Source organism: Ranitomeya variabilis, chromosome 3 (assembly GCF_051348905.1).
Source record: "Ranitomeya variabilis isolate aRanVar5 chromosome 3, aRanVar5.hap1, whole genome shotgun sequence".
NCBI classification, from domain to species: Eukaryota; Metazoa; Chordata; class Amphibia; order Anura; family Dendrobatidae; genus Ranitomeya; species Ranitomeya variabilis.
In genome coordinates this window covers 453,226,294-453,243,373 of record NC_135234.1, presented here as the reverse complement: position 1 = coordinate 453,243,373, position 17,080 = coordinate 453,226,294, and the positions used below count along the sequence as shown (strand labels likewise).

The 17,080-nt window shown below is 44.3% G+C and overlaps 1 protein-coding gene across 1 annotated transcript in view; it reads right to left on the bottom strand.

Annotated features, from left to right (window-relative positions):
* Positions 1-14,068, bottom strand: part of XK (X-linked Kx blood group antigen, Kell and VPS13A binding protein) — a 38,676-nt gene extending 24,608 nt beyond the window's left edge. Inside the window, exon 1 of the mRNA XM_077296571.1 lies at positions 13,616-14,068. Within this exon, the coding sequence (XP_077152686.1) occupies positions 13,616-13,860 (245 nt within the window). The 5' untranslated portion in view covers positions 13,861-14,068. The remainder of the gene's footprint in view (positions 1-13,615) is intronic.
* Between the last annotated feature and the right edge of the window lie 3,012 nt (positions 14,069-17,080).

Below are 17,080 nucleotides of genomic sequence, written 5' to 3'. Positions count from 1 at the left end.
AATGTCCCCCTGAGTGGGAAAATTGTGTGGGATTTGCTGCAACCCACTGGTGCATCAAGGTTATCACTTCTGCGTAAATAATGCCATGATCCAGTTCTGAGTTTATTTTCAGCTGCCTTGTCTTTGGACTAGTCATGCGGGAGTTAATCCTCTCTGCCTCGCTTTGAAGCTGGCTTGGCTATTTCAGTCCTCAGCAGCCTGTGGGCCAGTGTCAGCTATAGTTCATGCTTCCTGGCTTGAGCCCCTGACCTGTATACTTTTATTAGTGATCCTTGTGCCTCTGACTGCCTGTACCCGTGTATGACTCGATCTGATCTCTGGACTTCGCCCCTTGTTTCCTGTCTCTGGTACCAAGCTCTCTAGCTGGCTTCGACTCTGGCTTGAACCCCGACTTTGTCTTATATGTCACGTTTTGGTTACCACATTCCCGGTAGGCTCTGATTTCTTGCTTGTCCCTGACTATTCTTCTGACTGCCCCTGTGTACAGCGCTGACCTCTCTGTGTATGACCTTGGCTTGTCTGTCTTCTCTTTCGTTACCTGTGGCACCTGTGCTGCTGTTCAAGTGTTGCTATGCTGTGTGTGCAACCTCTCTTCCCTCACCAGCACCCCCTGGTGGAGGTTGCAATATACTGCACTGCAGCAGCACATTACATTATAGCTGACCTTTCTGTGTATGACCTTGGCTTGTCTGTCTTCTCTTTCATTACCTGTGGCACCTGTGCTGCTGTTCAAGTGTTGCTACGCTGTGTGCAACCTCTCTTCCCTCACCAGCACCTCCTGGTGGAGGCTGCACTATACTGCACTGCAGCAGCACATTACAAATAACTTTTATGCCAGCATCCCACTCTGCAAGTCCCTCTATGTACGAGCTGCTGCAGCATGCGATACTGTCAGCAAAAATCTGAGAGGCCACCCTAAGATGCTAATTGGGCAGCTGCTTAAAAAGTGTGAGAGCAGAGTCCAAAGTAGCGACAACATGCTGGTGGTCAAGTACAAGGACAAGAGGGAGCTCATTTTCTCGACCACCATATATGGTGATGGCAGCACCCCCACCGTGGTACCTCTATGCAGGTCACCAAACCAGATTGTGTACTGGTGTACAACAAGAAGATGGGGGGAGTTGATCTGTCTGATCAAGCCCTCCAGCCGTACAGTGCCATGAGAAAAGCAAAGGTGTGGTAAAAGAAGTTGGCCATGCACATGGCACAGATGGCAATGTACAATGTTTACATGCTATCACGAAGGCCAGACCAGTACGTCACAGCTTCAGTTCCAGGAGGTAGTGATCAAGGCTCTAATCTTTGGAAGTCAGGAAGGAGCAAGCCCCAGCACTTCCAGAACTGAAGGTGCTCATATCCTACCTGTCCAACATTTCCCTGGACAGGTCCTTCAAACCACAAAGAAAGGAAGGTCGCAAAAGAGGTGCCAAGTGTGTTACAGAAGGGGATAGGAAAGGACACCACTTATTAATGCGACACCTACCCCGACAAACCTGGCCTGTGTACAAAAGAAAGCTTCAAACTGTAACACACATCCATGGAATGCTAAATTAATTTCTGACTTACATAACTCATGTATGCCAACCTGATGTACACTACGCATCTCAGGTATGCCAATATGATGTACACAATACAACTCACGAATGCCAGCTTGATACACTCTACACAACTTACATATACCACTACATTATAAAATTTACATACCAAGAAATACTAGGTTAGTTTCAAAATGGGGTCACTTGTGGAGAGTTTCCACTGTTTAGGCACATCAAGAGCTTTCCAATCGCAACATGACGCCTGCAGAGCATAACATCAAAGGTTGCATTCCAAAACATTACTCCTTCCCTTCCAAGCCCTTTATCCAAACAGTAATTTTCCTGTACATATAGGGTATCAGCGTACTCAGGAGAATTGCACAACAGATTTTGGGGTCCATTTTCTCCTGTTACCAGTGTGAAAATATATAATATTGGAGCTAAAATGACATTTATGTAAAAAAAAAATGGATTTTCTTCTATTTTCACAACCGAACATTAGAATTTTCTGTAAATCACAAAAACGGAGTCAATTGTGAGGGGTTTCCACTGTTTAGGCACATCAGGAACACTCCAAATGCGACATGACGCCCCCAGACCATTCCATCAAAAGTCTGCATCCAAAACTTCACTCCTTCCCTTCCGAGCCCTGCTGTGCACCCAAACTGTAGTTTTCCTTTATATATGGAGTCTAATTTCTAAAATGGAGGGTTTCTACTGTTTAGGAACATCACAGGCTCTCCAAACACGACATTGAGTCCACTCTCAATTATAGACAATTCTGTGTTCAGAAAGTCAAACGGTGCACCTTCACTTCCGAGCCCTGCTGTGAACACAATCACTTATAACTTTCTAACAAATTAAATATGTTTCAAAAATTGTGCAGATGTAAAGTAGACATTTGGAAAATGTTATTTTAATCCAAAAGCAGTGTCAGTCAAATTGTTTAGTGAAACGCCCTTTAAAGGGAATCTGTCACCCCAAAAATCGTATATGAGCTAAGGCCACCGGCATCAGGGGCTAATCTACAGCATTCTGTAATGCTGCAGATAAGTCACTGATGTAACCTGAAAGGTAAGAAAAACAGGTTATATTATACTCACCCAGCGGCGGTTCCGCTGTGGTCCGGATTCGATGGGCGTCGCAGTCCATGTCCGGCGCCTCCTAGCTTCATACGATGACGTCCTCTTCTTGTCTTCCTGCCGCGGCTCCAGCGCAGGCGTACTTTGTCTGCCCTGTTGAGGGCAGAGCAAAGTACTGCAGTGCGCAGGCGCCGGGAAAGGTCAGAGAGGCTTATGCACACAGCTTGTTTTTTTTATGTCGTCACTCGTCAGTATTTTGTACAATACCAGTTTTTGCAAAATGCAGCATGTCACTTCTTTCAGCGTTTTTCACCCACTGAAAGCAATGGATGGTGCAAATAATGCTCAAAAATGCTGAAAAAAAGCAGGTATTAGTTTTTGCAGCATTTTTGGTGCCAAAACCTGATAAAGTTGAATCAGAATTTTTGTTATGCACTAAACTTTATCAGAATCCAATAGAGACAAATGTACCGAAAAAAAACGCAGGAAAAAAAAAGCACCAAAAACACAGCAAAACCCCTTAATGACTGAGCCAATTTTGACCTTAAAGACCAAGCCAAATTTTACAATTCTGACCACTGTGACTTTATGAGGTTACAACTCTGGAACACTTCAATGTATCCCACTGATTCTGAGAGATTGTTTTTTCGTGACATATTGTACTTCATGGTTGTTGTAAAATTTCTTCAATATGACTTGCGTTTATTTGTTAAAAAGACGGAAATTTGGCAAAAATTTTGAACATTTCACAATTTTCAAACTCTTAAAGTGGCTATGAGGGGCTGATATGATAGAAGATACACAAAAGTGACACCATTCTAAAAACTGCACTCCTCAAGGTGCTCAAAGCCACATTGGATAAGTTTATTAACCCTTGAAGTGCTTCAGAGGAACTGAATTACCGTAATGTGGAAGGAAAAAATGAACATTTCATTTTTTCACAAAATTTTTTACTTTAGATGCAAACTTTTTTATTTTCACAAGGGTAACAAGAGAAAATGGACTCCAAAATTTGTTGTGCAATTTCTCCTGAATATGCTGATATCTTATTTGTGGGGGAAATCTACTGTTTGGGCACACGGCAGAGCTCAGAAGGAAAGGAGCACCTTTTGACTTTTTAAATGTAAAATTTGCTGGAATAATTAACGGCCGCCATGTCATGTTTGGAGAGCCCCTGATGTGCCTAAACAGTGGAAACCCCCAACAAGTGACCACATTTTGGAAACCACACACCTCAAGGATTTTATCCAGGGGTATAGTGAACATTTTGAACCCACAGATACGACACGGAATTTGATAACATTAGGTCGTCATATTGAATTCGTCGTCGTTAGTGTTGAGCGCTAGTGCCCCCTACTGCACTTTGCATCGGTTGCTCAAATATGCACTGAATAACGTGGGTGCTCGAGCGACATGCTCGAGTGCCTGCCATACATGTTTCACGGCTATTAGACACTCAAAAAAACATGCGGGGATCCGCGATATTCCATGCATACCAGAGCACCCGATGCAAACTCGAGTAGCGACTAGGGTCTATGACACTGATCAAAAGCAGCAAATAGGAAAAATGTCCTATTGTTACCGGCCGGCAGATCTCGGCTGGCGCAAAGCGCATGCGCCTGCCATTTTTTTTCCAGGAAGATGTCGCCAGGCTGGAGGACTGATCAGGAGGGACTGGGGATGGCAGAGGTACAGGGGACATCATTTCTCTCTCCTCTGACTAAATCAGAAGAGATTGAAATGATTGAAACAGTCGGTACACTTTTTTTTTGTGATTGTCGTTATTCACTGAATAACGGTGATCACGTGACCGGACGCTGGAAGATCCGGCCCTGATCATGTTCTCCGGGGTCTCAGCTACCCCCGGTTGTCAGGACCCCGGAAATTTTCAGACTCTAGAGGGCAATACAGCCTTATTCCCAGTCGCTATTTTAAATTGGTGATGAGCGAATAAGTACTCTTAGGATCCGCTGTTTTAATGCGTATTGGCGATCGGTAAGGGGTTAAGCGAGTTTCTTACTGCCAAGAGAGCAGCTTTTGCCTGCATAAAAAAAACTACAATGTGTGAACACAGCCAATAGTTTTTCCCCTATGTGAGAACTGGCACAATAGCATATTAGTAATGCATGGTGCCTTAAAGGGAACCTGTCACCCCTTTTTTTCGATATGAGATAAAAATATGGTTCAATGGGGCCTGATCTCTTACATCAGTACCTTTCATATCCCCCCAATTCCCCACCTTTGCTGAGAAAATACCTTAGTAATCTCTCCGTTTTCGTATGTAAATCACCCGGGTCCGGTCCGATGGGTGGGGCCTAATCGTCATCTCTCCCCCCGCTCCTCGGCATGCTTGACATAACGAGATCTGTGAATAGCACAGATCCCGTTTAGTTTCTGTGCGTGCACATTGAATTGGCCTCTACCGCCTTCGCAGTATGTCAAGGAAAATGCTGACGCATGCGCAATAATGAGTTGTATGATTTGCCCACTGTTGGGCAAAACATACTGCGCACGCGCGAGAGGCCACTTTAATACGTAGGCGCAGAAAACAACGCCGGCCAAAGCAGGAAAGAAGAGAAATTAATGCGTAAAGCAAGGCAGGAGGTGGGGAGAAACGGCCCATTGGACCGGACCGGGGTTATTGACATACGAAAACGGAGAGATTACTAAAGCATTTTCTTAGCAAAGGTGGGGAATCTGGGGATATGAAAGGTACTAATGTAAAGCAGAGCTCAGGCTCTATTGAACCATATTTTTATTTCATATTGAAAAAACGGGGTGACAGGTTCCCTTTAAGAATAGAAAGAAGACTGGTGGGTTGGTTGCATTGTCAGAAATATAATTAAAAATCAGTTATGACTTTCAGAATCCCACAAGCTCAATATGATTTTCCTCCATGGGACATGATTTTATTGTGCAAAACTACCAAAGTGTATATATGTGTGTATGTACAGTGCCTTGCGAAAGTATTCGGCCCCCTGGAACTTTTCAACCTTTTCCCACATATCATGCTTCAAACATAAAGATATCAAATGTAAATTTTTGGTGAAGAATCAACAACAAGTGGAACACAATTGTGAAGTTGAACGAAATTTATTGGTTATTTTACATTTTTGTGGAAATTCAAAAACTCAAAATTGGAGCGTGCAATATTATTCGGACCCTTTAACTTAAAGGGAACCTGTCACCCCCAAAATCGCATATGAGCTAAGCCCACCGGTTGTATCCTGAAAGATGAGAAAAAGAGGTTAGATTATACTCACCCGGGGGCGGTCCCGCGGCGGTCCGGTTCGATGGGCGTTGCGGTCCAGACCGGGGCCTCATCGTAAGAAGATAGGAGGACCTGGACCGGGACGCCCATCGTACCAGGACCGCCCCTGGGTGAGTATAATCTAACCTCTTTTTCTCATCTTTCAGGATACATCGGGGGCTTATCTACATCATCCCAGAATGCTGTAGATAAGCCCCTGATGCCGGGGGCCTTAGCTCATCTGCGATTTTGGGGGTGACAGGTTCCCTTTAATACTTTGTTGCGCCACCTTTTGCTGCGATTACAGCTGCAAGTCGCTTGGGGTATGTCTCTATCAGTTTTGTACATCGAGAGACTGAAATTCTTGCCCATTCTTCCTTGGCAAACAGCTCGAGCTCAGTGAGGTTTGATGGAGATCGTTTGTGAACAGCAGTTTTCAGCTCTTTCCACAGATTCTCGATTGGATTGAGGTCTGGACTATGACTTGGCCATTCTAACACCTGGACACCTGGATACGTTTATTTGTGAACCATTCTATTGTAGATTTTTCTTTATGCTTGGGATCATTGACTTATTGGAAGACAAATCTCCGTCCCAGTCTCAGGTCTTTTGCAGACTCCAACAGGTTTTCTTCAAGAATGGTCCTGTATTTGGCTTCATCCATCTTCCCATCAATTTTAACCATCTTCCCTGTCCCTGCGGAAGAAAAGCAGGCCCAAACTATGATGCTGCCACCACGTTTGGCAGTGGGGATGGTGTGTTCAAGGTGATGAGCTGTGATGCCTTTACGTCAAACTTATCCTTTGGCATTGTTGCCAAAAAGTTCAATTTTGGTTTCATCTGACCAGAGCACCTTCTTCCACATGTTTGGTGTGTCTCCCAGGTGGCGTGTTGCAAACTTTAACCCCTTCATGACCCAGCCTATTTTGGCCTTAATGACCTTGCCATTTTTTGCAATTCTGACCAGTGTCCCTTTATGAGGTAATAACTCAGGAACGCTTCAACGGATCCTTGCGGTTCTGAGATTGTTTTTTCGTGACATATTGGGCTTCATGTTAGTGGTAAATTTAGGTCGATAATTTCTGAGTTTATTTGTGAAAAAAACGGAAATTTGGCGAAAAATTTGAAAATTTTGCAATTTTCACATTTTGAATTTTTATTCTGTTAAACCAGAGAGTTATGTGACACAAAATAGTTAATAAATAACATTTCCCACATGTCTACTTTACATCAGCACAATTTTGGAAACAAATTTTTTTTTTGCTAGGAAGTTATAAGGGTTAAAATTTGACCAGTGATTTCTCATTTTTACAACAAAATTTACAAAACCATTTTTTTTAGGGACCACCTCACATTTGAAGTCAGTTTGAGGGTTCTATATGGCTGAAAATACCCAAAAGTGACACCATTCTAAAAACTGCACCCCTCAAGGTGCTCAAAACCACATTCAAGAAGTTTATTAACCCTTCAGGTGTTTCACAGCAGCAGAAGCAACATGGAAGTAAAAAATGAACATTTAACTTTTTAGTCACAAAAATGATCTTTTCGCAACAATTTTTTTATTTTCCCAAGGGTAAAAGGAGAAACTGGACCACGAATGTTGTTGTCCAATTTGTCCTGAGTACGCTGATACCTCATATGTGGGGGTAAACCACTGTTTGGGCGCACGGCAGGGCTCGGAAGGGAAGGAGCGCCATTTGACTTTTTGAATGAAAAATTGGCTCCAATCTTTAGCGGACACCATGTCGCGTTTGGAGAGCCCCCGTGTGCCTAAACATTGGAGCTCCCCCACAAGTGACCCCATTTTGGAAACTAGACCCCCCAAGGAACTTATCTAGAAGCATAGTGAGCACTTTAAACCCCCAGGTGCTTCACAAATTAATCCGTAAAAAATGAAAAAGTACTTTTTTTTCACACAAAATTTCTTTTAGCCTAAATTTTTTCATTTTCACATGGGCAACACGATAAAATGGATCCTAAAATTGGTTGGGCAATTTCTCCTGAGTACGCCAATACCTCATATGTGGGGGTAAACTACTGTTTGGGCACATGGTAAGGCTCGGAAGGGAAGGAACGCCATTTGACTTTTTGAATGAAAAATTATCTCCATCGTTAGCGGACACCATGTCAGGTTTGGAGAGGCCCTGTGTGCCTAACCATTGGAGCTCCCCCACAAGTGACCCCATTTTGGAAACTAGACCCCCCAAGGAACTTATCTAGATGCACAGTGAGTACTTTAAACCCCCAGGTGCTTCACAAATTAATCCGTAAAAATGAAAAAGTACTTTTTTTTCACACAAAATTTCTTTTAGCCTTAATTTTTTCATTTTCACATGGGCAACAGGATAAAATGGATCCTAAAATTTGTTGGGCAATTTCTCCTGAGTACGCTGATACCTCATATGTGGGGGTAAACCACTGTTTGGGTGCACGGCAAGGCTCGGAAGGGAAGGCGCGCTATTTGACTTTTTGAATGGAAAATTAGCTCCAATCGTTAGTGGACACCATGTCGCGTTTGGAGAGCCCCTGTGTGCCTAAACATTGGAGCTCCCCTACAAGTGACCCCATTTTGGAAACTAGACCCCCCAAGAAACTAATCTAGATGCATAGTGAGCACTTTAAACCCCCAGGTGCTTCACAGAAGTTTATAACGCAGAGCCATGAAAATAAAAAAAATATTTTTCTTTCCTCAAAAATGATTTTTAGCCCGGAGTTTTTTATTTTCCCAAGGATAATAGGAGAAATTGGACCCAAAATGTTGTTGTCCAGTTTGTCCTGAGTACGATGATACCCCATATGTGGGGGTAAACCACTGTTTGGGCGCACGGCAGGGCTCGGAAGGGAAGGCACGCCATTTGGCTTTTTGAATGGAAAATTAGCTTCAATCATTAGCGGACACCATGTCGCGTTTGGAGAGCCCCTGTGTGCCTAAACATTGGAGCTCCCGCACAAGTGACCCCATTTTGGAAACTAGACCTCCCAAGGAACTAATCTAGATGTGTGGTGAGCACTTTGAACCCCCAAGTGCTTCACAGAAGTTTATAACGCAGAGCCATGAAAATAAAAAATTATTTTTCTTTCCTCAAAAATGATTTTTTAACCCACAATTTTTTATTTTCCCAAGGGTAACAGGAGAAATTGGACCCCAAAGTTGTTGTGCAGTTTCTCCTGAGTACGCTGATACCCCATATGTGGGGGTAAACCACTGTTTGGGCACATGCCGGGGCTCGGAAGGGAAGTAGTGACGATTTGGAATGCAGACTTTGATGGAATGGTCTGCGGGAATCATGTTACGTTTGCAGAGCCCCTGATGTGCCTAAACAGTAGAAACCCCCCACAAGTGACCCCATTTTGGAAACTAGACCCCCCAAGGAACTTATCTAGATGTGTGGTGAGCACGTTCAACCCCCAAGTGCTTCACAGAAGTTTACAACGCAGAGCCGTGAAAATAAAAAATCATTTTTCTTTCCTCAAAAAAGATGTTTTAGCAAGCAATTGTTTATTTTCACAAGGGTAACAGGAGAAATTGGACCCCAATATTTGTTGCCCAGTTTGCTGTGAGTACGCTGATACCTCATATGTGGGGGTAAACCACTGTTTGGGCGCACATCAGGGCTCGGAAGGGAAGTAGTGACATTTGAAATGCAGACTTTGATGGAATGGTCTGCGGGCGTCACGTTGCATTTGCAGAGCCCCTGATGTGCCTAAACAGTAGAAAGCCCCCCTAAGTGACCCCATTTTGGAAACTAGACCCCCCAAAGAACTTATCTAGATGTGTGGTGAGCACGTTCAACCCCCAAGTGCTTCACAGAAGTTTACAATGCAGAGCCGTGAAAATTAAAAATCATTTTTCTGTCCTCAAAAAAGATGTTTTAGCAAGCAATTTTTTTTTCACAAGGGTAGCAGGAGAAATTGGACCCCAACAGTTGTTGCCCAGTTTGTCCTGAGTACGCTGGTATCCCATATGTGGGGGTAAACCACTGTTTGGGCGCACGTCGGGGCTTGGAAGGGAGGGCGCACCATTTGACTTTTTGAACGCAAGATTGGCTGGAATCAATGGTGGCGCCATGTTGCGTTTGGAGACCCCTGATGTGCCTAAACAGTGGAAACCCCTCAATTCTAACTTCAACACTAACCCCAACACACCCCTAACCCTAATCCCAACTGTAGCCATAACCCTAATCACAACCCTAACCCCAACACACCCCTAACCACAACCCTAACCCCAACACACCCGTAACCCTAAATCCAACCCTAACCCTAATCCTAACCCTAATCCCAACCCTACCCACAACTGTAACCCCAACACAACCCTAACCCTATCCTTAACCCTAACCACAAGCCTAATCTTAACCCTATTTCCAACCCTAGCCCTAATTCCAACCCTAAGGGTACCGTCTCACATAACGATTTACCAACGATCACGACCAGCGATACGACCTGGCCATGATCGTTGGAAAGTCGTTGTGTGGTCACTGGGGAGCTGTCACACAGACCGCTCTCCAGCGACCAACGATGCCAAGGTCCTGGGTAACCAGGGTAAACATCGGGTTACTAAGCGCAGGGCCGTGCTTAGTAACCCGATGTTTATCGTGGTTACCAGCGTAAAAGTTAAAAAAAAAAAAACGTACATACTCACATTTCGGTGTCCTTCAGGTCCCTTGCCGTCTGCTTCCCGCTCTGAGTGCCGCCGTACAGTGAGAGCAGAGCGCAGCGGTGACGTCACTGCTGTGCTGTGCTCTCACTTTCCGGCCGGCAGACAGTCAGAGCGGGAAGCAGACGGCAAGGGACCTGAAGGACACCGAAATGTGAGTATGTACGGTTTTTTTTTTTTTTACTTTTACGCTGGTAACCACGGTAAACATCGGGTTACTAAGCGCGGCCCTGCGCTTAGTAACCCGATGTTTACCCTGTTTACAAGCGAACGCATCGCTGGATCGGTGTCACACACAACGATGCAGCGATGACAGCGGGAGATCCAGCGACGAAAGAAAGTTCCAAACGATCTGCTACGACGTACGATTCTCAGCAGGGTCCCTGATCGCTGCTGCGTGTCAGACACAGCGATATCGTATGGATATCGCTGGAACGTCACGGATCGTACCGTCGTAGCGATCAAAGTGCCACTGTGAGACGGTACCCTAACTCTAATTCCAACCCTAACCCTAAGGGTATGTGCCCACGTTGCGGATTCGTGTGAGATTTTTCTGCACGATTTTTGAAAAATCTGCAGGTAAAAGGCACTGCGTTTTACCTGCAGATTTACAGCAGATTTCCAGTGTTTTTTTAGTGCGGATTTCACCTGCGGATTCCTATTGAGGAACAGGTGTAAAACGCTGTGGAATCCGCACAAAGAATTGACATGCTGCAGAAAATACAACGCAGCGTTTCTGCACGGAATTTTCCGCACCATGGGCACAGCGGATTTGGTTTTCCATAGGTGTACATGGTACTGTAAACCTGATGGAAAACTACAACGAATTCGCAGCGGCCAATCCGCTGCGGATCCGCGGCCAATCCGCTGCGGATCCACAGCCAAATCCGCACATGCCATAACCCTAACCCTAACCCTACCCGTAACCCTAACCCTACCCCTAACCCTACCCCTAGTTCTAACCCTAACCCTAGTGGAAAACGAAAAAAAAATATATATATATATTTTCTTTATTTTATTATTCTCCCTACCTATGGGGGTGATAAAGGGGGGGGTATTTATTATTTTTTTAATTTTGATCGCTGTGATAGAACCTACCACAGCGATCAAAATGTACTTGTAAGGAATCTGCCGGCTGGCAGATTCGGCGGGCGCACTGAGCATGCGCCCGCCATTTTCCAAGATGGCGGCGCCCAGCGAGGAGACGTCCGGACACCGGGAGGATCGGTAAGTATGAAGGGGTGGTGGGGGGGTGGATCGGAGCACAGGGGGGGTGATCGGAGCACAGGGGGAGCGGACAGGAGGACGGGGGAGCCGGCAGGCGGACGGAGGGGACCGGACCCCATAACGGAGCACTGGGGGGGCGATCGGTGGGGTGGGGGGGGTCACTTCAGGTTTTCCAGCCATGGCCGATGATATTGCAGCATCGGCCATGGCTGGATTGTAATATTTCACCTGTTTTTTAGGTGAAATATTACAAATCGCTCTGATTGGCAGTTTCACTTTCAACAGCCAATCAGAGCGATCGTAGCCACGGGGGGGTGAAGCCACCCCCCCTGGGCTGAAGCACCACTCCCCCTGTCTCTGCAGATCGGGTAAAATGAGAGTTAACCCCTTCACCCGATCTGCAGGGACGCGATCATTCCATGACGCATACGCTGCGTCATAGGTCGCATTGGCACCGACTTTCATGACGCAGCGTATGCGTCAAAGGTCGTGAAGGGGTTAAACAACACTTTTTATGGATATCTTTGAGAAATGGCTTTCTTCTTGCCACTCTTCCATAAAGGCCAGATTTGTGCAGTGTACGACTGATTGTTGTCCTATGGACAGACTGTCCCACCTCAGCTGTAGATCTCTGCAGTTCATCCAGAGAGATCATGGGCCTCTTGGCTGCATCTCTGATCAGTCTTCTTCTTATTTGAGATGAAAGTTTAGAGGGACGGCCGGGTCTTGGTAGTTTTGCAGTAGTATGATACTCCTTCCATTTCAATATGATCGCTTGCACAGTGCTCCTTGGGATGTTTAAAGTTTTGGAAATCATTTTGTATCCAAATCCGGCTTTAAACTTCTCCACAACAGTATCACGGACCTCCCTGTTGTGTTCCTTGGTCTTCAGGATGCTCTCTGTGCTTCAAACAGAACCCTGAGACTATCACAGAGCAGGTGCATTTATACGGAGACTTCATTACACACAGGTGGATTATATTTATCATCATTAGGCATTTAGGACAACATTGGATCATTCAGAGATCCACAATGAACTTCTGGAGTGAGTTTGCTGCACTGACAGTAGAGGGGCCAAATAATATTGCATGCCCCACTTTTCAGTTTTTGATTTTCCACAAAAATTTAAAATAACCAACAAATTTCATTCAACTTCACAATTGTGTTCCACTTGTTGTTGATTCTTCATCAAAAATTTACATTTGGTATCTTTATGTTTGAAGCATGATATGTGGGAAAAGGTTGAAAAGTTCCAGGGGGGCGAATACTTTCGCAAGGCAGTGTGTGTGTGTGTGTGTGTGTGTGTGTGTGTGTGTGTGTGTGCGTGTGTGTGTGTGTGTGTGTGTGGGTGTGTGTGTGTTATATTTATTACACTGCAACTGTGCTGACCTGTAGAATAAGATTGAAAGTGTAAGTCTACTTTGGCCAAGATACAAGACATGGGGTCAAAAATTGCAGATTGCTGACACTATATCATGTCAGAACTGTTTTGCTTTATTCTAAGCCCCCCATCCGCACCCCCTGTATGTGAACAGAAGTTAATCAACAAATCACTGTGTATTTATTCCAAGATGGAACCAATAACAGCTACTAATTTGTCATGCAAAGAAGCGATTAATACATTTATAACATGACCCATATTTTATTCTTCTATGACAGAGTGGATAAAGAGTTTTTTCTACCGACTTCCATAACACAAATCTCATATATTTATATCAGCAGATTTCCACCATGAGGCAGTAGTATTATACTGTATTATTATATGTTAGTATTACTCCAACAGGACAATATTAATGCCCTTACTGCACTGTTTGGCTGCTATGCCAGATACACAAAGCCCTGAGTCCCCAACTACCCCCATCCTCACCTGACCAAGGGTCCAAGCTGCAAGAGGTGCAGCAGCAGCACCAGCGGTCGGTCCCTGCTCAGGTCCCTGTGGATGAAGATGAGGCTCAGCTGCACCAGCACACAGGGCAGGAGGCTGAAGAGGAGGGTGAGGGAGTGCCAGGTGCTGTCTCCGGCCGAGCTGTACGTGCTGCTTACATACACGGCGGTCACTGTCTCCGCCACAAACAGGATGACTGACAGAAGCACCGAGCCCGGGAATTTCATGCTGAGCGAGCACCGAGCCTGACACACCCGGCCGTGCCCTCCCCCACCGCCCTGTGTGTGCGCCCCCAGCTCACTGCAGTGCTGCTGCTGGTGGTACACGGAGGTGAGCCCAGCCTCTGCACCAGTGATGGAGCCTGCACAGAAGGGTGCTTCTATTTCCTGCTCTTCCTCACATACAACACTATGGAATTGCTTCTCCAGTCATTTCCTAATGCACTTTCCTTACCAATAAATAATGTTTGCAAAGGGGGCCATCTGGCGACCCCATTATCTGAGCTGCCCTAGCCCCCCTGCTGCACCATCTCCATGGTACATTATTCTGCTGTCACATAAAGGGGTTTTCTAGCCTCAGAAGAAAATGGATAATGGGAAGATGTGATAAGAATAACACAGGTCAACAAAAAAAAATTTTTTTTCTGGTGTCCAAAATATTTTAATGAATTTAGGGTATTTTTGGGGTGCTGATTCTGAATATGTCATCAGTTTTGCCAGATTGGCTCAAGTTTTTGAGATTTTTGGTATCTTATTTATAGCACTTGTTGGTAAATGCGACGCATCATCTCATTAATTTCTTTGGATTAGTACTTGAACTGAGCAGTTCTCAATATAGTTTTGTGTTAATTAGTGTTCTAAAAGTTTGTTCATAGCTTGATTTTTGCACTAACTTTATGTTGTTGTCTGTTTTCCAGTGAAAAGCATGAACTCATCAAGAAGAAGTTGTCTTAACGATCCAGACTCATTCTGTTACATTTGTGGTGAATACACACTGCCAAAACATAGAAGAAACATAACAGACTTCGTAAAAAAAAGTGTATTTTGCCTATTTTGGGGTTATGCTTGGGGACCAAGACAAGTTTTGGGCACCACACATAGTGTGCAAAGCATGTATCGAATTATTACGAAAATGGAGCAAAGGACAAAGAAAAAGCTTCAAATTTGGTGTTCCAATGGTGTGGAGAGAGCCAAAAAATCATCATGATGACTGTTATTTATGGTAAACACAGATACAGGCACATCTTCACAATGAGGGACAGGCCTTCTTGCAGATTCCATGTTACTCCCATTTTCGTTTCTTATGCTTATTGAATCCTTGCACTTGCACTGCACAGAAATAACAGTCATCATGATGATTTTTTGGCTCTCTCCACACCATTGGAACACCAAATTTGAAGCTTTTTCTTTGTCCTTTGCTCCATTTTCGTAATAATTCGATACATGCTTTGCACACTATGTGTGGTGCCCAAAACTTGTCTTGGTCCCCAAGCATAACCCCAAAATAGGCAAAATACACTTTTTTACGAAGTCTGTTATGTTTCTTCTATGTTTTGGCAGTGTGTATTCACCACAAATGTAACAGAATGAGTCTGGATCGTTAAGACAACTTCTTCTTGATGAGTTCATGCTTTTCACTGGAAAACAGACAACAACATAAAGTTAGTGCAAAAATCAAGCTATGAACAAACTTTTAGAACACTAATTAACACAAAACTATATTGAGAACTGCTCAGTTCAAGTACTAATCCAAAGAAATTAATGAGATGATGCGTCGCATTTACCAACAAGTGCTATAAATAAGATACCAAAAATCTCAAAAACTTGAGCCAATCTGGCAAAACTGATAGCATATTCAGAATCAGCACCCCAAAAATACCCTAAATTCGATGAAATATCTTTGGCACCAAAAATGCTGTTGACCAGTGTAATTAATGAAGTGGAACTTACCAACCTAATGGTGGGTTCAACCTGTCTGTGTCAAGGGCGTTCGTCAGAATCCTTGAAAACGACATTCAGATGTGCCCCGGATGGCGCTATTAGGCTGGTGGACAAGGCAAACTGAGTTCCAAGTATGGAACTTTGGCCTCTGTTGTTATGCATCTTTCTGGTAGTACTGTATTTTGACTTTTCAGGCTGGCACAAGGACATAGAGCCCGATTCATCTAGACCGGCATTGTTCACATTGGTCTCGATGATGAGATGTGCTGGAGTCAGACGCATATGCCTCTTCATGAAGCGGAGCGTCACATGACTGGAGTACACCTCAGTATACGCCTCACCACAAATCATACTCCACTCCTTATTGAAGTAAGATATGTGACATAGCAAATTGCGCCACTCGTTATGAATTTGACAAGTGGCGGTCACCATGCCCTCCTCCTGCCTCAGCTCTGTCCACTTTGTCGAGTTGGGTGAAAATGGCGTGAAAATACAAAGTCACAAAATAGCAGAGACTCGAGTTGAAACTAAATTAATTGACTTTTCAAATATTTTTTTACCAGAATATTGGCGGGTCCATAGTCTACTGTACCAAAGCCATATAAACTATATGGGCAAACGTAAGTATCGGGGCACATGCACATAAATATGGAGCTTCCACAACTCTGGGAAGGCTTTCTACAAAATTGTGGTACGTGTCTGTGTGAATATTTGCCCATTCATCTTCCCGAGTAACATTTGTGGGGTCAGACACTGATGTTGGATGAGAAGACCTGGCTCCCAATCTCCGTTCTAGTTCACTCCAAAGGCATTGATGGGATTGAGGTCAGGTTCTTTGTGGCCAGTCAAGTTCTTCTACATCAAACTCACCCAACCATACCATGAACAGAAAAGGGCTAAAACTGCTCTTGTAAAGACTGGAGTTTTAACCTCTAACTGCCGAATTCTGGTTTCACCTTCCTGACGGAGCCCTAGCTTTCAAATCTGTCACTTTATGTAGTAATAACTCTGGAATGCTCATTCAATCCCAGTGATTCTGAGATTGTTTTTTCACGACACATTGTACTTCATGTTATTCTTGAAATTAAATTTACCATATTCTGCAATTTTAAACCTTTTAATTTTTATGTCGTTTACCAGACAAAATCATTAAGAAATAACATTTCCATTATGTCTACTTGACGTCAGCGTAATTTTTTTAAACTCTCTTTTATTTTGTTAAGATGTTAGAAGGGATTAGCAATAGTGATGGGCAAGCATGCTCGGCACTGCTTAGTACTGTCTCGATTGAGCATCACTGTGCTCAAGAAGCTCGGCACTCGATTGTGTGTTCAGGTACTCGCTCACCATGCTCGATTCCCTGTCCCGCATGTTTGGCACCTGATTTTCAGCCACTAAACATGTGGGGATTGCCTGCCAATCAGGGCAATGCTGTAGCCATGTTGGGTACTGGCGTTACTGTGATTGGCTGGCCGTATAGCGTCATTGGGTCTAAATAAGACCCGGA